This window comes from Suncus etruscus, chromosome 20, assembly GCF_024139225.1.
Source record: "Suncus etruscus isolate mSunEtr1 chromosome 20, mSunEtr1.pri.cur, whole genome shotgun sequence".
Classification (NCBI taxonomy): Eukaryota; Metazoa; Chordata; class Mammalia; order Eulipotyphla; family Soricidae; genus Suncus; species Suncus etruscus.
The window spans coordinates 37,612,073-37,632,072 of record NC_064867.1 but is presented as its reverse complement, the minus strand read 5'-3'; the positions used below and the strand labels follow the sequence as shown (position 1 = coordinate 37,632,072).

The following is a 20,000-nucleotide window of genomic DNA, read 5'->3' as shown; positions in this document are numbered from 1 at the left end:
AGCACAGACGCCCACCAGAGAGATGCCCAGGAGGCCAGGACCCCCCCCCAATACCTAGCACAGGACCTGACTTAAGGCAGATGCCCCCACCCACCCAAATACCTGATGGGTGATGGATGCTCCTGCTAAGTTCAGGAGCACAGAGCAATGGCTATGCATAAAATCTAATCTCTTCTGTTTCAACTTAGAAAAGATACCTCCCTTTCTTCCAAAAGAAACGAGAGAGAGACCCCAGGTCTCCCACATTCCAAAGATGTCCCCTAGCATTTTTTGTTTAAATAATTTAAATGTTGACCAAAGTGGATCACAAATCTTTCACAGTAATATTTAGGTACATAATGACATTGAATCAGGGGCATTCCCACTGCCAATGTTGTCCTCCCTCTACCCCTGTTCCCAGCATGCATCTCATATCCCCCTCTTTTATGCCCCCTGGACTGCTAATATAAATGGTGCCCTCTGTGTCTAGCTTGCTGTAGATTGGGAATCATTCTGTTGTCATTGGCTTTGAATTTGGTGTTTAAGTCTGATCATTTTTCCATAGTATTATCTATACAGCTGCTATAGAAGTGGCTGCAGAGCTGTAGATTAAGCTAGAGAGAAGCAAACTGGAGTGAAGGACACTGAGGGGGAAGCACCCATCTGCCCCAACAAGCCCTTTTTAGAAAGGAGGATGGAAACACCCAACTCTCAGCAACAGTCGCAGTCTCTGCTTCCTTCATGACCCAAGGGACAGAGGGATAATGCGGGAGAGGGTGAGAGGGTAGTGCCCATGGGTGGCACTCACTTATGTTAGTAAACAGAGAAGTGCCCCCCTTTGAACAATGCCTATGCACGATGGGCCAGGAGGTCATGGGAAATGGCTTGTCTATGTGGAGAATAAAGCTTTTCTTTGTTCTCCTGCTGGCCTCTTCTCTGAGCAGGACACTCCTGAGCTGCCAGCCTGCCAGCCCAGCTCAGCCAGTCTGGCCAGGATTTGCTACTGAAAGGGCTATTCACATGGGAGCTGGGGTTAGCCAGGCATCTACAGGCAGTCTGGAAACACACAGAAACCCAGGACAGAGCTCTGGTTGGACTAGGCACAGCCCTGTGCTAGGTCCCCAGATCCTACCCTGACTATAGGCTGCAGAGTGAAAGCCTCAAAGCAAGCACCAGGGGCCGGAGCAATAGCATAGTGGTAAGGTGTTTGCCTTGCATGCGGCCAACACAGAACGGACGGTGGTTCGAATCCCAGCATCCCATATGGTCCCTGAGCCTGCCAGGACCAACTTCTGTGCTCAGAGCCAGGAGCAACATCTGAGTGCCCCTGGGTGTGACCCAAAAAACAAAAACAAAAACAAAAGGCAAGTACCAGGCAGCCCCCAGCCTCCCTCTGAGTGTCTGCCCTCAACATCCAACAGCAGAAATCCAGCATAGAAGGAAAGAGCTGCTCAAGTCTAGGAAGAGGCTTTGAACACCAAAAAGTCCTTTTCAGATCTGTGAGAAGGAGAACAGATGGGAAGGGAAGTAATGAGGGTACCAGCAGCAAAGGAGTTGCTACCCCAGGGTGGGTGAAACTAGGGAAACAGAGTTCTCCAAAGAATGGGCTAGTGCAGAGTTGCTGCTCCTCTGGACTGGAACAGGACAGAAGGAGATCCCTAAACTGAGATGTCCAAACTCCACACCCTGTGGCTGTGTCAGAGAGGAGGGAACTTTCTCCCAGCCAGGGGGAGGCCCTATAGACCACAGCTTCCGTCCTAAGACACAGCCGCCAATTTCTCCAATACCTACCCATTACTGGTTCATGGCTGGAGCCAGGCAGCGCTCACTGTAGTAGATTAAAACCTGGCTGGGGGTAAATGGATTTCTCCCTCCTTCCATCTCTCTCAAGCTCTCTTCTCTCCCTCCAGAACCTAATTTTTCTCAGTCAAATGGGAGCATCCCCAATGAAGCCATGGTCTTCTTAAGAACACTGAGATAGGTGTCCAAAGTAGTAGCACAGTGGTAGGACTTTTGCCTTGGACACAGCTGACCAGAGTTCAATCCCCAGCAACCCAGGAGTAATTTCTAAGAGAAGAACCAGGAGTAACCCCTGAGCACCGCCAGGTGTGGTCCAAAACAAACAAACGAATAAAATAAAATTAATAAACATTGAGATCATACAGAGACCAAGAATGAGAAAAGCAATGCCTATGCAAATGACAACAACAACTGCCACACACACAAAACCTTTTTTATTGTATTTTTTATTTCTTATCTTTAAAAAAAAATAACAAAAGAGCTTGCTAGACCTTCTGCTATTACATTGATGACTTTATTGGAGTCACAATGATTTTCACAAATGTACTTGCAACTGAACTTTTTCTTCTTTCTTTTTTTCCACTCTTCCATTTTCCTTTTTAGTGTTTCTTTCTATTGTCTACTTTTTTCAATGGTTTTGCTTTCCCCCTTGTCTTGAAACAAATGGATTCTGATGGGTTATGTCCACTGTGTGAGGCCTTTTCTTTAAATAAAATTTAAAAATTCAACTTTATGGGAGATGCAATAATTTTCACAAATAGACTTGCTACTGAACTTTTTTTCTTCTCTTCCATTTTATTTTTTTTTTAGTTTTTCTATCTTTTTAATAACTTCTTGTCATCTTGAAACAAATACAAGTAAACTCTGTGATGCATTTTCTTTATATAAAAAAATAATGAAAAATATTTTTTAAAAAATTACAAAATTAAAAAGAAAATGAGAAAGGCAACCCTGGATGTACATGCTGGCTGGCCTGGCTGACTGGCTGGCTCTAAGCAAGGGTGGGCAGCAGAGTGGAACGCAGCGGCTCACCGTTTATTTTGGGAGCCAGCTCCCTAAAAATAAATACCTCGGCCTTCCTGTTTGATCACACTCTCCCTTTTGACCCGCATGGATCGCCTCCCGCCGCCTGCACACCCCACCCGCAGCCCCATGGCCTTTAAAGGAGAAGGGTGTGGGGGGACAGATGTGAGCCGGAGGCAGCCAGGACCGCGCGGACGTCAGAAAGGCGCTCCCGCCCGCAGCTGGGCAGCTGGGCGGGGCCTACCAGGCATCTAGCGCGGCGATTGGCTGTCCCGGAGGCCGTGCCCTGCAGCGATTGGCTGGGGGTGTTTCCGAGGGAGCCCGGCTCTCCAATTTAAAGAGACAGGCCAGGCGTTTAGGGTTCAGATTTTTTTCCCCTGCTGGCTGGCTCCAATTTGCCCCATTGAGTCTCTCTCTGCCAAGGAAGCCGGGCGGGCGCTGTGTGGTGTGTCTCCAGCTGCAAAGAGGAGAGGATGGCAAAGGTGGCCAAGGACCTCAACCCTGGGATTCAAAAGGTAAGCCCTGATTTCCTTTTTGCTCCACTGATGCTTTTATTTTTTTCTTTAATTAATCTCCTTCTCCAAATGTGCAGATCTGGGCTTGTGGACAGGTGGCCAGAGAGGGAATCATGAAGTTCTAAGATACACACACACACACACACACACACACACACACACACACACACACACACACACACCAGAAAAACCATAGGGAATCCTTGTTTCAGGGAACAGGAACAAGATCCCCCCCCCCCTCCCTTGATCTGCTTTTCAGAATCTCTGCAAAGTTCTTTTTGGGAGATGATGTTAATTCCAATTTAATTGTCATTCAATTAGGGGTGATTAAATGCACTTAAATGAAATGGAGTGAAATCCAAGGAGAGGGTGACTCTCCTTTGAATGGGGAATCCTGTGGGTTGAGGAAATCCCTTCATCCCTTCCTTTCCCTTTCCCTCCTTGCCTACTTGACTGAGGGGAAGGTTGGGGAAACATCAAGAGTGAACTTGGCAGAATCTCACTTTTTGCTGTTAACATGGTACCTTGTTAGCGTGCACGCACACACGCACACACACACACACACACACACACACACACACACACACCAAGAATACACATCTTTTAGTGAGCCTGGCAGATCCTGCTATTTCTGTCCCTGGGGTCTTTATTTCCTTTTCAAGAAGGGCTGGCCCAGAGCCAGGAAAGATCATGGCTGAGCTTTTCCTGGCACCGCAGCTATGCCAATGCCCGGTGTTTGCTTACCTGGTTGCTGTTAGCTAGAAGACAGCCTCTGCCGGGGCTCAGGGCACAGGTAGGGAGGTAGGAAGGAGACACTATCTCAATTCAAGGTTGATATAAGTGTGATTCCAAAAGGAAACAGTGTGGAAGGGCAACTATAGGCATTTAAAGCCTACTTATGCCACTGCATGTTTCAGGTACTTTCTGAGCCTCAGTTTCCTGGGGTCCCAGGTATGGAGATTCATCTCATCGCTATTATTTACAATGATTCCAGAGAGAGTTCATCATGCTTCTATCTCCCAGAGCCAACTTTTTTTCTATTTTCCGTGGAATTAACCTTGTAGAGTTAAGGCTTTACTTGCAAATAAAAATCACTGTCAGCATCAGAATATAAACACGCTTAAGCCCCTTAGGGGCACACACCGCAATCACAGGTATCTGATTTATGGCTAGCTGTCTGCCCCAGACTCCCACGTCCAGCCCGGGGGACCCCTCCGAATGTACACGTAGGCTTAACAAGACATCTCTCTGGAATGTTCCAAATCTCATTGCATTCACCAGTCTTGCAGAATCAAGTCATCTCTCCTTCTATGGAATTCCCAGAATACTCATAAAGGTTGTGAGATACCAATTAAGTTCTCCTCTCAGAGGGAGTGAGAATAGGGGTGCCGCCTCCCTCACGTCTCCCCATGTTGTAGGCAACGCTCATTTCTGTTATGACAGAGAACTCTCTCCTCTGCGCAGGACTCATACATTCCAAGCGCTGCTGACAATTCACCAGCTCGCTCATCATGCATTCCCTTTCTGTACATTTTGTGCTGTTGTTGACTTATTGCACTGAGACAGTTGTATGTCAGAATTGCCTCCTCGAATCTGGCTGAAGTCACAGAGTTCTGGGCTGCATGGGAAGCCCCACCATCCTTAGAAAAGTCGGATAATTTAGGTGAGGTTTACTTCAAGCTGGTCACTGTGGAATTGATGGGGGCCCGGAAATCATGGCCACTCCCCATGGGACGCCTCATCCTTGCCTCCCTCTGCATAGGAGTAGGATAATTGGGATTAGAAGGAGAACATGTTCTCCTTGTCACCCACTGGTGCCAACCTCCTTGGCCAGCTGAGGGTTTCTTTTCCATTAAGATCCGATTACAGGCTTAAAGAAAGAATGTAGTGAGTCAAGATGAAAGGGCCATATTTTTTTGAAGCTCTTGGGACAGTCACAGGGAAGCATACCATTTTGTAGCCCAACCAAGTCTTCAGCTCAAAAAGTCAATAAAAAAAAATGGTGGGTGGGGAATGGGACAAAGGTGCCCCCTTGATTCTATCACCACAATTCTAGCCAACTTCCTCTCACCAGCGGCATTGCAAAGCTTTCATTGCTTATTTACTTTGTAAGTCTGCATGGACGTAGGGGATTTATAACTTTTGGCTCTGGCACACATGATCACACTTAGGCATTTTGAAACCATTTCATAGAGTCTTTGAGCTAAAAGGGACTCATTTTTGCAAGAGGAGAAATATTTGTAAGGGGTCTATTCACTGTCTCCACTACCCTGCCCCCCATAAGGGTGGGTGTACAGAATTCCTCACAGCTGAAAATCATAAAAGGGCTTTCAGGAGAAAACATAACAAACCCTAAGGTACCAGCCACAGAGGTCATCTAGCCAGTGGCAGACATGGTGGTGCCCAGCGGGTCTCACGTGGAACTGGTGGCAGAGCTGAGCTTAGTCTGGACTAAGTCTGGGCCCCTATTGGTTGCTGTTGGGCACCATTTGTTTTTCCCCCTGAGAAGAGGTTTGCTAGCACAGAGAGTTCCCTGAGGAAGATGAAATCAAACCAACATTCCTTGGTAAAAAAGGGCCTTGAAGACCAAATTTTCTCCCCAAACCGAGTGTCATGAATGGATTCTACTGTTTTTTCAGCCTAAGCAGAAATAACAGTGACTAGTCCTCTCCTAACGGATCTGGCCTCAGATCCACATCCAGATTCTAGGACTACCCTTCACTGGTGGTGCTTTTTAACTTCTGAGTCTATGCCCTTGCAAGAGAATAATCATTGCTACTTTTTCAGGAATCTTTATTCCCTCAATGAGATGCTGTATATGGTACATGGGCATGCTCGGTTGGTTGAGTAGTCAGTGTGAATGTTGGTCCACTGAACCAGGTGTAGACTGTAGGGATTTTTAGTGACTAAAAGACAAAAAATTTCAGCCACAAACCAAAGCCAGGTTTCAGCCTGATATGCTCAAATTCCCAGTCATCAACAAACTTGTCTTCATGATGGCCTGATAGAGGCAACTCTGTTCACCCAGAACCCAGGGTTTCCCTCAGGACATGCATGGCTCAGCTTTGGAGATTTCACTATGGAACCTCAGAATTAAGTAAAAGATAGAAGGTCCTTCTCCCAAGGGTCTGAGAGGAGAGAGCTGACCATTTGGGGAAGCCCATTAGGTGAGTGGAGAATTGGGGGTTCCTACTTCCAAGCAGCCATTTATAAGGAATTTAGATGAACAGTCACTGTTGACTCTGTGTGTATGTGTGTATGTGTGCTTGAGCAAAAGCAGACAGTGGGGGGGGGTCTATGTATCCCCAATACCATGTTACTGTTGTGCAACTCCAGGGATCCAGCCCAGGTAGGCTACACACAAGGCAAGTACCCTCCCCGCTGCCCTTTCTCTTTGCCCTCCCAACTTCATGTGGGGCATGGCATAATTGGCCAAGTTTCTGGCTCTGCCAAGCTGTCTGAGCGCCTCCCTCCACCTGGGCCCACATCACACCCTCTTAGCTGACTTGTCCTCTATGCCGACCTCCCTTTGGTCCTCGGCCCTTCCTGCTTTCACCTCTAATTTCTACAGCGCAAGGAAAACTTCTGGCACATAGCCCGGCCCCCCGAGCCAATGTAAACATGGGTCCCTGAGCCTTGGCGCTGTCTCGATCTTAAAAATATATTACTGAGCTGTCACTTCCAGAGCTTTGCAGCCAAGGGGCTGGAGACACGCCCGTAGATGTATGAGCAATGTGGCCAGAAAGAGCCTGATTCTAAACAGGAGATGCAAGGATGCCCCCTAAGTCCCCCTGACACATACAATTTGCCCCAATAAGCATGGCAGGAATCTGCTTTGAAGTCTGATAGAGAGTGGGTGACTATTGACTCTTGGGGAATTAGTAATGGGCACAGATGATCGCTGGTGTTCATCAGAGGCTCTGGAACCCTGGGCATGTTAATAATGGACCATGCTGGATACTGAGCTGGCAGTTCCCTCTGCAAAGCCTGTGAACCCACTTAGTTCTACACTTGCTGAAGAAAGGTGTCCAAGAAGAAAGGGATTAGGCTATGCTTGCTAAGCCTGGGGTTGCAGAGAGGAAGTAAGACTCAAGAGGGAGGTAATGGCTCTTCTACAGCCTCCAGAAGGGTCTCTGGACCAACTTGGGGAAGAAGCAGCATAGTCGTCAATCTTCTGTGAATGTGCATGTGCCTGAGACTCCAGAACCCCTCCCATCCCATCCATGTCTCTAATGTAGCATGATGGAAAGATGGCAGGAGGGGACATGAGTCATTACACTGACAGGCACTTTGGGGGGATCAGGGAACCTACTTCAGATGAGAAGTAGGATAAGAACCAACATTAGGATGAGTAACAGACTTCTTTCTGCTCTCACTCGGATCTCGCCTATCCCCAGACCTAGATCACACAGGCTGTGGGGTACATGGCCCCAGCACACCTCCTCTGCCCAAAGCACAACTGAGCATTGGCCTTGCAGGCCCTCAGAGGGAGAGACAGCTGTAATTCTGTCCCTCCCTTCTTATTTGGGTCCCTCTCTCCCCTGCCCTAACAAGAGGGCCTGGGGTGGCAGCTGCAGGCCTCGTACCTTTACAGGAGCCCCTCAACACTGGGACTTGCCTTCACTCCACTGGAGCTTTATGGGGGCTTCCCCCACAGTCATCATTGATAGGAATACTGGGAAGGTTCTTTGTAGAGCTGTTAGAGAAAGAATTTTGTAAAAGTGGGGCCGAGCCAGACCCCCCCCCCCATTCCCTCTATGAATCTCAGAACCATGTTTGGATAGCAGAGTCTGCATATCTGATATGGAAACTTGATCATGTTTTCACAAATAGAAACTTTCACACCAGGGGCCAGAGCAATAGCACAGCGGTAGGGTGTTTGCCTTACACGTGGCTGACCCAAGATGGACCTGGGTTTGATCCCCAGTGTCCCATAAGGTCCCCCAAGCTAGGAGTGATTTCTGAGTGCATAGTCAAGAGTAGCCCCTGAGTGTCTCTGGGTATGGCCCCCCTCAACAAAAAAAAACTTCACACCAGCTCCTTTCTTTGCCTTGCTACAAGCAACAAACCCTTTCTGCTTTCTTATCTCAAAGGACATGTTTGGTTTTCCAATGATCATGTTGAGGTTCTCCCCCCCCAAAAAAGACTCATAGGAACGTCCCTCCTCAATACCTCCCCATGACTGAGGGAAGAAAGAAGAAGGGGCCTGAAAGTCAGTAAAGCCATTTGTTCAGCACCTGGCATATTCTCACTTCTTGCCTCCTGCAGCTTCAAGGAGAACCCAGAAAGAGTTCCCTCTTCACACCTGAGTCATCTCAGACCCAGTCAGTTCACTCCTGGTTAGACTAGTCAGTGTTTCAAATGGACACACCTGAGGACATCTTACAAGGGCAAATCAAGATTTCCAAAATTTAGGGTTTCTTCTCTCTTAAGAAACAGCACAGGGCTTAGAGATAACACCAGGGGTTAAGAACTGGAGTGATATAGTACGACAGATTAGGCCTTGCATATGGTAGATGCTGGTTCAATCCTCAAGTACCACATCTGTTTCCCTGAAAATCACTGAGGTGGCTCTCCGAAAAAGGGTAATATCTTAAATGTGCTTCATCAGCTGTTGATCCTATTTCCATTCCCATAATCCCAGGTGGTCTCTTTGTTCTGGAGAGATATGGACCAGGCATAGTCCTCAACACCACCAGGTGCCATCCCAATCTTCCCACCAGAATAAAAATAAATTTTAAAAAGAAGAAACACATAACTTTTGGTGAACTTCTGAGTGGGAGATCCCATGTCTTCCCCACAACATAGAGGCCCAAGTGGATTATCGAAGTCAGGTCTGTGCTTCTACTAGGTGATATATGAGGCCTCAAGACCTCTCGAAACCTGGGGTCACCCAAACTTAAAGTCATGGCTCAGTCCCAGAAGAATTTTCTAGATTTGATTGTCTAGGGATCTGGGAGAGTGAAAAGATAAAGAGTCACAAACATCCTTCTATGATTGAAGCAATCATGACTCATAAATCCTGAGTGAAATAATCATTTTAATCAAAATTAAAAAAATACTTGGGTTCCCACCCAGAGCTTCCAGAAGTGCCTTGCCTGGAGCTGGTGTCTCTGATGGCACATGGTCAACCTGACCCAGGACTACCATAACACACTGTGTTCTTTAAAGAAAGATGCCCTCTTCTTTCTCTAGCTTATAAATCTGACTCCTTGTGAAAATAAAGGTCTAGGAAAATGTGGTGAACCTTGTATGGAAGAGCAATGTAGAGCCAAGCTACCTGCAGAATGCTGGGATGAAGGGACTCCATGCCCCCTACTATCCTGGGACACCACTGAGAAATATGGACACCTTCTGAAGAATGGAGAAAAATGGATCTTCTTCATTCTGCCCCCCAGATCCCATGCCAAGACCACCCTGATGTCTTGGCAGTCCCCTGCCCTCCAGAAGGCTCAGTATGTGGCAGTGACCAACTTTGGGCTCAAGGTTTGGAGGCCATTTGGAGGAGCAGGTTGGCACACAGCCATGGCCAAAAGATCCATCCAGTTGGGGCTTGTGCTTCTCCACTTGCAGCCTCCACACATTGCTGGGATTCTCTGGACCACTGAATCTTTGTTCGAGAGAGCGAGTCAACCAGGATTCTATGTTTGAAGTGTTAAAGTGAGCAGAAACAGGCCAGAGGTGCCCAGATGCCTGTGCTCACAAATGGTATCTCTTCCTTTTCTCACCTGGTTCCTGCTGACAGCATTGCGCAGAAATGCACAGGTAGACAGGTCAGGTGCCTGGAAGGACAGGGCAGGCAGATTCTAGAACCCAGTTTTCAGGCCCATCCATTTATAGCTGGACTTGAACTAATCCACAATTTTCTCTGGCCACTTCAGATGCAAACCTTACAAAAATTTGCCTCTGGACTCAAATTTCAGATTTTCATTTGTTTTTCGAATTTTTCAAAATAAACCCACTGCCTTGTTTTTTACCCTTCATCTACCTCATTTCCATGCTCACTCCTTCCTGTCAGGTCACCTTAATTCTGCTGTCCCTGCCTACTGGGCTATTTTATTCTTTGGTCATCAGTATAATCCTTAGATTGCTCACTTGGGTAGAACCACCCAACTGTGTCTTTTTCCTTCTGATTTATTTCACATCACATAGTGTTCCAAGTTGTAGATAGCAGGATTTCATCCTTGTTAATAGGTGGGTAGTGACCTATTTGTTTTACTTCTAGTTCCAATCACCCATCCCATGCTTCAGCGCTTCTTGTTTTTGCAGTTGTAGAAAATATTGCAATAGACACTATTGCAGACCCAGAGGTATCAGGGGATACTGTGGGTTTAGAAAGGAGTTCTATTCTGGCCAGGATGGTCTGTGGCTCACATATATGCTTTTCTAGAAAAGTCTTGGACATTTTGCCTATAAGATAAGGAAGAAGTCCCTCATTACTGTCTTTCAAATATCTGTGTTGTCTCTTTTGTGCCAAGAATCACATTTTCAAACACAAACTAGGACCTGAGTAAGTGGGGGGGGGGGCTTTCTCTGTGACATCTGAGTCTAGTGGAGTCTCATAAATGTGGGGGAGAAGCCAAAATAATAATGTCTGTGGGGCCCCTCATTCCTGAACGTTTCCCTGCACATATGCTTTGATCTCTTTGATCCCTACTGAGTTTAAGCTCTGTACATCCAAGACAGATCTCTGTTGCAATGTGGTGACCAGAGAGCATGGACTTTCTTGCCCACCTACTGCATATTTCTCAGGCACTGAATGAAAAAATTTCTGAGACCAGAGATTCTGGGCAGGCAGACGGGGTGGGAGGTGACTAGCAGCTTTCAGTTCCTGGCGCTCCCTGTTTGTTACCAGTAGCAGACGTGGCGGTCGACCAGTTGTCTGTTCTTAGTCCATGTCCTCGGAGGCTGCCCAAGTCCCAGGTGGTGTGGATTTCAGGGTCACCATAGGGCAGGCGCATGGGGACAGGGGCTAAGGCTACTCAGGCCCCCAACAGAGGCCTGTTCTTCAGCCGGCAACATCTATTTGGGCTGTATGAGTCAGTCAGTGTCTTTTCTAGGGACTGATTCATGAGTCTGACCATCAAGGTGACGGACCTAGCTAATCCGTAGCCTGGGGGGGAAGGGGAAGGCATCCCGCCTGGCCCTCACCCTGGAAGAACTATCCCAAGTTCTGCCTGTACTTCCAGCATTGGCCTATGACATCAGTGTCCTTGGTAAACAGATGTGGTTATTATAATGGAGCGTGTGGCAGAGCAGCACTGGGGGGTCTTTTGAAGCTGCTTAGAAATAGAAGGGTGGGGCTGGAGTGATATCACAGCAGTTAAGACATTTGCTGCTGGCCCTGGATGGACCCAGGTTCGATCCCTAGCATCCCATATGGTCCCTAAGCCAGCCAGAAGTGAGTTCTGAGCTCCACTGGGTGTAGCCCCAAAACCAAAATATTTAATTTAATTTAATTTAAAAAAAAGAAGTAGATGAGAAAATATTACCCAGGGACCTTCTACTATAACTAAGGTGTCAAGGGAACAGAGATAGTACAGCAGATAACATGTTTGGCTTGCACACAGCTGATCTGAGATCAATCCCTGGTACAAGATAATGGTCTCTCTCACCCCACCAGTTTTCCCAGAGCTCAGAGCTAAGAGAAACTCCTGAGGTCTTCAAGATGTGATCCCCAAAACAACAACAACAAAAAAAAAAGAATGGAGGGTATCAATGAATATATATAATAAAACGCATTGCATCCTTATATCATACAGATCTGAGTAAAATTCTCAATTGCTTTTTCTATGACTAAAGATCGATACTCTAGCATTAATAAAAACACTATACTCATGCAAAAAAAATGCACATGGAAACACATACAGCATCACCAGGGAATTGAGATCTGAATTGACACATGATTACAATTCCCAATTGTGACATCGAGTTTTTACTACTTTTGAAAAGCCACATTAAAAATGAATCTACATAGGGTCCTCACAGCAACCTCTGAGCCTGTGATTGGTGAATGAAAAATATGCATTAGACCTGAGTCTTTACTGTGGAAAGAACAGATTGGTAAAGGGATAAAACCACAGTGCCCATGGGGCCAGAAAGATAGGACAGCAAAGGCATTTGTGTTGCTGTAGCAGACCTGAGTTCAATCCCCAGCACACATATCCCCCAAATCCCTTGAGAAGTGATTTCTGAGCACAGAGTCAAGAATCAGCCCTAAGCACTACAGGGTGTAACCCAAAAACAAATAATAAAACCATGATGCCCATGAACATTCTATGTTCATGAGGTCATTTTGTACAAATACTTTTTTTTTCTGCAATTAAGGCACAGTAGGAACTGAACTGGGAACAAATGAAATAACAAGAATTCCAGAGTCTGACCTAGAGAGATAGGTGTTAAACTTCTTGTCTTATATACTCTTGACTCTGGTACAATCCTAACACTGCACAGAGCCCCCAGACAAACTAAAGTGATCCCTGAGCACAGACCCAGGAGTAATCCCTGAGCTGTGAGTGGGATGTGACCCAAAAATGCATGGCAAAGTGAATCCTCATGACTGATAATTTCAGAAGAGGGAAAATCAGTGCAGCCATTAGAGCCCAGCCCAGAGACCTGGATTTTAGGCAGGAGGCAGCAAATAGGAAGTACTTAGCCCTACCTGGCAGGTCCTGGATGCTGTAGGAGCTGACATCTGAGCTGCGTGTTGAAAGACAAGGCTGATGAGGCTATTAGAATCCAGTCACAAGCCAGTTTGAGGCTGTCCAAGTTTCACACCCCTGTTCTCCAGCCTCCCTGACTTCTACCTTAGGGTTGATCATCCACTTTGAGCTGGAGGGAAATCCATTCCAGCCTCCAGAAGCCTCCTTTCCACATTTTCACTGATGAAATCCATAGGCACAGGGCAGAGCAGAACCTGTAAACCTTACCCTTCAGGAAGCATCTTCCCTCTTGCCATGCCTGGGCATCCTTTGCATGGAAACACAGGGACAAAGCACCAGAGTTCCAGCATGCTCACTGCCACCATGATGGAATTTATTTGGGGGTGTTAACACTAGCAGTGCTCACAGCTTACTCCTGCCTCTGCACTCAGGGATCACTCCTGGTAGTGCTTGGAGGTCCATATGGGGTACTGGAGATTGTACTTGAGTTGGCTGCATGCAAGTACCCTACTTAATATACTGTCTCTCCAGACCCTCACGTTTGAATTTTGCAGGAAACTGTCGTTGTCTTGTCACAGAAGGAAGAAAACCTAAAACTATAGTGTGTACGTATACATCGGGCTATAGTACATAAACATGCATGTAAAAGCACATGCCAAATATGTGCATGCATGGTCACATGCATTAATATTATATATTATATTAATTTAATGTATTTAATATTAATGTATTGATATTACATTGAACTTAATGTATTTAATATTATTGTATTAATATATCAATATAATATGCATATGCGATGGGCCTTTCCTCAAGAGGACTCAAAGAAGCCCTCTAATTCAAACTAGACCCCAAGAGCTAGTCCACCACATACCTGAATACACAAATATGTATGTCTATATAGATAGCATGTGTATACAAGTGTCCTGCCCACTTGTGAAGAGCAAAAAGCCATGTATTCCATTCTAAGATTCTGTCCCCTTTTCACAGGAGCCATTTCTATAGTACAGGAAAGTAAATCCCAAAAGGGATCTTTGGGAGTCTGGGGAAGCAAAACATCTTGGCAATTTGATCTTGATCATCCTGATCCTGACTCCTGCTTCCACCCAAACACATCTTCCTGCTTATCATCACTGGCACTGTTGGAAATGTGGGTTCTTACTGCCTCATTTCAGAGGAGGCAACATGGCCAGATGAAGAGCACGGAGTCTGAGCATAAAACACCACTGGGCTGGCTGTCCTTGGGTTTTGTCTTTTGTGGCTAATGCATGGTCGCATCTCAGGGGTATGAATGCCTGTCAGTTATCTGGAAAATGGAAAAGGGGCATCACTTCCAGACAGAGGGCAGAGCCAGGTTTTGGTGGAAATGCTGGGTTTTTTCACATATGTCTTTCAGCCCCGCCTCTGTGAGAGCACCCCATATTTAGACCCTGGGGTGAGTGGGTCATCCACAGTCTAGGGCTGAGAGAGCAAAGAGGAAGCTCCACATTCCCACCTCTAGTAGTTTCTCCCTAGTCTGTGGCAGGTTGGTACCATCCTTGGAGAGGAGACGGAAGTCTGAGGGTCTCTGTTTAACAAATAAGGAAATGGCTTTAGCCAGTAAGTCTCTAGAGGCCTTTGAAGAGCCTGGGCTATAATGTGGGGTCCCCTCACAGTTAGGATTTGGAGAGACTTGAAAACAGCATTGCCCAGCACCCCCTCCCACACCTGAGCATGCAAAGTCTTGCAGGCCCATGGCAAGAACAGCATCTAGAACCAAACTCCAGTCCTGCCCATGTCCAGAGTCCCACTCCAGTGGTTCCCCAGTGCCAGGAATATGGTCTGGTTTAGCCACCAAGTCCTCTATGTGGGGATGGACATTAGCATGTAGGTGTTTTAGGATTCCTGAAACCTTCGTGGAGGCTGGTGTCCAGGTTGATCTGAGTGACAGGGCCAAGATCCCCCACTTCCTGTGGCTTCTACTCTGTGATATATGCCCCCTGTTCTATCACCACCAGCAAGTAAGGCCTCCTTTTTCCTACACAGCATGATTCTTGGAAGATTATAATATGGCCAGACATATTATATGAGATATATGGAGATATGTGGAGATAAAAACAGCATTAGGAGTTGAAGACCAGCCCTGGCCCTGGATTTAATCAGTGAAAGGGTGGGGTATGAAATCAGGCTCAAGAGAGAAAGAAAATCTTGATAGAGGTATTATATTGGTTTTGGACCACATCAAACTCTGTTCAGGGATCCCTCCTGGTGGGGTTCAGGAAAGGATTAGCAATGCCAGAAATCAGACCCAGCTCAGCTGAGTGTAAGCACAGGACGCTACTCACTGTACTATCCCTCTGGCTCTAGAAATGTTATTTTTTAAAAGCTTAAAAGCATACCCCTTGGCTAAATTGCCCAGATTATTATGATTTGGGATTCTGTAAGAGAATAATTCAAATTTTGTTGCTTTCTCATCTGAAGGGAACGCATCTTAGGTCAATTGGAAAACTGGTCATCAGGACAACTGGCCTTCAAGATCATTAAAGAAAATGAAATATAAGACAGGTTTAAAAAGCTGATTTATTTTAGGGCTGGAGCAGTAGCTCAGCGGTAGGGTGCTTGCCTTGCACACATCTGATGCAGGACGGACCTCGGTTCAATCCCGGGCATTTCATATGGTCCCCCAAGCCAGGAGCGATTTTTGAGCACCTAGCCAGGAGTAACCCCTGAGTGTCACTGAGTGTGGCCCAACCCCCTCAAAAAATAAAAATAAATAGCTTGTTTATTTTAGCCAAGTAAAGTCATGAACAAAGACATCACAAAAGATACCTAAATGGCTAGTCCATAACACTGCCTAGCTGAGAAATGCAAATTAATAGCACTCAAATAGCTGCAGACACTATCAGGACAATCCAATCTGACAATATGGGATGTCGGTGGGGATGAGAGAGCCCTGGAACTCTACTGAGAGAACATCAGGTGGCAGAATCACACTGGAAAACTCAAAGCCATACATAAGATTAAATATAACTGCCTTTCTGTAACCCCAATTGACAGCTAGTTCTACATTGTGAAAGAAAAGAGCAAATCAATCCAACAAAAATCTTTTTTTGTTTGTTTGTTTTTGTTTTGGAGCAACACCTATCAATGCTTAGGGCTCTACTCTCTGAAATCACTCCTGGCTTGTTCAGGGATACGGACTTGGACTGGAATGGAGTCAGGAGGCAGGAGCTAGGAAGTGGTTCTGAAGCTACAAGACCAAGTGAATCAGACCAAGAGTCATGGGAGGCTGTAGCGTATTTTTGTGTTTATTTTATGTATTGTATTTATTTTGTATTTATTCTATTTGTTCTTTGTCATCCCACCTGAACTTTCCAGGTGGGGGCGATTGAGTAAGAAATAAAGAAGCTTGGAGGGGAGCACAAAGGAGACGGTTGGGCAGAGGCTGTTGGAGAGAGGCAGTGGGAGAGAGGCGGTTGGGGGGAAGGAAGGGGAAGAGAGGAGAGGAGAGAGAGGAAACAGGGGAGGATTGGGGTCTTTTGGCCAAACCTCTTGTCCCCCAAAACCTCTTTGTCTGGATCATTTATTGTGGATGATTATTGTCAAGGTCTCCCTGAGAAGGGAAGATGGAAGAATGGGAGGTGGTCTCTCAATTTGGGAGATATTTAGGGACACTGAATATATCAGCAGGGGACTCAATTTCATGCCACATTAGGCCAACAGGGAGAGAGGGCTACAGAGATAGTGCAGTGGGTAGAGCATTTGTTATGCCTACAGCTAACCCAGGTTTGATCCCCAGAACCACAGAAGGTCCCCTGAGCACAGAGCCAGGAGTAAGCTCTCAGCACTCTGAATGTGGCCCCCAAAAAAATAGAGGGAGAGCAAACAGGAGGGTAGAGAGTCTCAAACAGATGACCTATTTTGGAGGGCCAAGACGAAATCTGGCCAGGGGGAAGTAGAACCCTATTGCTATCACTTGGGAACAATCCGAGGTTGGAAAAAAAATGAAAAAAAATGAGGCATGGAGAGATGCCACCACAAATCCACACTTGAGCTTGAGTTTGAGGAGCCCAGCTCCTTGTTTTTTTAATATCCTCCTACAAACAAGAGCAAAATAGATCACTGCAGGGCAAGGCATAGGCCAAGCCCAATCTGTGTCCTGTCCTCAATGCAGCAACTCACAGCTCTGTCTGCTCCCTGCAAAACCATCAAACAGGCTGTCTGGCCTGTGTTTTCTGGGCAGGAGTGGGTGGGCATGGGGGTGGTGTCTGGGAATGGGTGTGGTGTCATGTCTCCCAGACCAGGACTTTGGGGACTGTCCCAGACTGGCTGAACTTTGTTCTGAACCAAACTTCTTGCCCCGACTGTCTGACTCCAGTCTCTAATCCATGATGACACTGATACCACCAGACTTGGACCTGCAGAAAAGTTCCATCTGTGCAGATTTTAGGAGTTTTGTCTTTTCTGGGCCAGGGCAGGATAGAACTGTGGCCAAGAGCTGACTCTTTGAAGTGCCAGGAATTCTGATCAGGCCCTGGGCCCGTGATGTTTCTTCTTATCCCCGAGTCCTGGAGCTGGCAACTCCCTTTTTGAAAAACACTCACTATCAACACCTCTCTGTGCTTTATGAGCCCCTGACAGCACATTGGCTGGGGACACACTCTTCAAAGAGGGGCTCTGGCCTTCAGTCTGGCCTCCTCAGTAAAGGTTCATCCCCCAGCCTTTGAACTCCCGAAGTCAATCACTAGAATTTTCTCTTCATGCCTGTGTGTTCCGAGAGGTAACCCCAAGTGTCTACTATGTGGGTTTATGAGTCATCTGTGCTTCTCAGAATCCAAACACCGAAAACTTCAGCCCCAGCCTACCCTAGCCAGGAGGCAGACCCTGGATGCACTTTTTCAAGACCTCATCCTCCTACCAAGCTCTTTCCCTTCAGAGACCTCAGAGCTGTACAGGAGTTGAAGAAGAAAGTGGCTAATGATGGGGGCCAGAGTAGAATTCTGCCCACAACACAAAGTCCAGACCTCGGCTTGCCTGCCACCATTTTCTTTCCAACCTCAGATTAATCCCAAGTGATGCCAATAGGGTTCTACTTCCTCCTGGCCAGATTTCATCTTGGTCCTCCAAATGGGTTTAGTGGAACGGTACTAGCTGATGTGAAAAAAATAACTGGGTTCAGTTATTTTTTATTTATTTATTATTTATTATAACCCATGCTGGCCCCTGTAGACTATGTCTGTTGGAAGCTTATGCCTTGTTCTTTCCCTCACTGTGAATGTCATGGAGAAAATCTCCATCAGATGCTTCTTGCTTTTATGATCACAGACCCCTGCCCTAATTCTGGAGGGCTCAGTCAGAGGCTCCATGCGGACCCTGGCCCTCACGCTGAGGCATAGCACCCCAGAACAAGCAAGACCCAAAGGTCAGAGCTCAGCTGTGCATTTGTCAGGTACTATAGGCATACAGGATTTGTCTGTCTCTATGTCAATCAACTTTCACATGGTTTCTCATTGGATGTTATTCTATGAATGCAGCACCTCTGATTGGTAGTGATACCACCACCAGATAGTCCCACCTTCTAGGTGTGACGTTTTTTCCATAGATAAAAGGTGAGAATGAAAGAGAGGGCCCATGATGATCCCACAAAGTATGGCCTTTTTTTGTGGATTTTTTTGTGGATTTTTTGTTTTTTGTGGATTTGTGGATTCCTTCTTTTTTATATATATTAAACATAAAGGACCTTTTCAGGGGGTCAGAGGTTTTCTCCACACTCCTTTTTACAAAGTGATTTATTGGAAGAGAAGAGATAGTAGTGTGTGTTGTCAATGATTTTAAAAACAAAAACCACATAAAGCAGGAACCCGGGGTGTCATCAGTATCCTGTCTCAACTGTCCCCAATCTCTGCAGACTCTGCATCTTCTAGAACTTCTTTGGCTATAGAACTCCCGGTGGGGCAGGAAAGACTGATTTTGAATTTCATTGCACCAGCAATGGAATACCAGTGGTCTGGGAACATTCTATAAGAAGTACCAGGAACCGGATTTCCTGAAGGACCAATAGGAGTTTGTTGGAAAGTGAATGTGAACAGTGGTCTAAGTAGCAGGCCCTGATCAGAGGTGACTAGTATTGAATTCTTTTCCTGGAACTTTATGAACAATCTTCTCAATGTACTTCAATGATCCTTTTCTAGAATTCTGCTCTGCACCCATAGCTCTGACTTTACACTGGATATGGTGATCAAGAGATTCTAATATGACTTGTTTGCATAAGTGAATGACCATTCACTAATGATTCTTATTCTCTGGAACTGGGCCTGGAAATAACCTGGCCCTGACACTCTTCAGGGTGCTTTGTTGTTGTTTGTAAAATAGAAATAGAAATATAAAGTCCACAAGTTGGGTGAGACCGTTCCAGGCACCATGTTTCTATCCCCTTGGGCCTGTGGGTCTGATGAAAAGGGATAGTGGCAGAGAAATAATACACCAAATCATTAAGTTAAAGATTCATTGGAGTTAGTTTGCTTATTCTCTGCCATTCTTTGCCTTTCTCTGCCATCTGCAGCCTCCGCCATGTGCTGCCTATGCCATGTTCTCATTCTCTCTCAGAGCCAGTCTTTCCTTATTCAAACTGACCCCCAAATCCAGGTGGGGGGAATTCAATTCAAATACAAAAATGGGCCTGGAGAGATATAGCACAGCAGTAAGGTGTTTGCCTTGCAAGCAGCTGATCCAGGATTGATGGTGCATCCCATATGGTCCCCCATGCCTGCCAAGAGTGATTCTGAGCACAGAGCCATGAGTAGCCCCTGAACACAGCCGGGTTTGACCCAAAAATCAAATACAAAAGCAACTATCCCGTGAGTTTTTACATTTCAAAGGAAGAGGTTAGGGAAAAGGGAGGTTGGGGAAAGGTTTGGTGTTGTTGTTGTTGTTGTTGTTGTTATTGTTGCTCAGGGTTCACTCCTGGCAGTACTAGGGGTCCAATCCAGGTTGCCAACTGTCCTACCTACTGTACTGTCTGGCCCCAACATCCTGTCCTTTC

The 20,000-nt window shown here is 46.2% G+C and overlaps 1 protein-coding gene across 1 annotated transcript in view; it reads left to right on the top strand.

Annotated features, from left to right (window-relative positions):
* Nucleotides 1-3,215: 3,215 nt before the first annotated feature.
* LMCD1 (LIM and cysteine rich domains 1) overlaps nt 3,216-20,000 on the top strand; it is a 28,436-nt gene continuing 11,651 nt past the window's right edge. Inside the window, exon 1 of the mRNA XM_049766360.1 lies at nt 3,216-3,317. Within this exon, the coding sequence (XP_049622317.1) occupies nt 3,276-3,317 (42 nt within the window). The 5' untranslated portion in view covers nt 3,216-3,275. The remainder of the gene's footprint in view (nt 3,318-20,000) is intronic.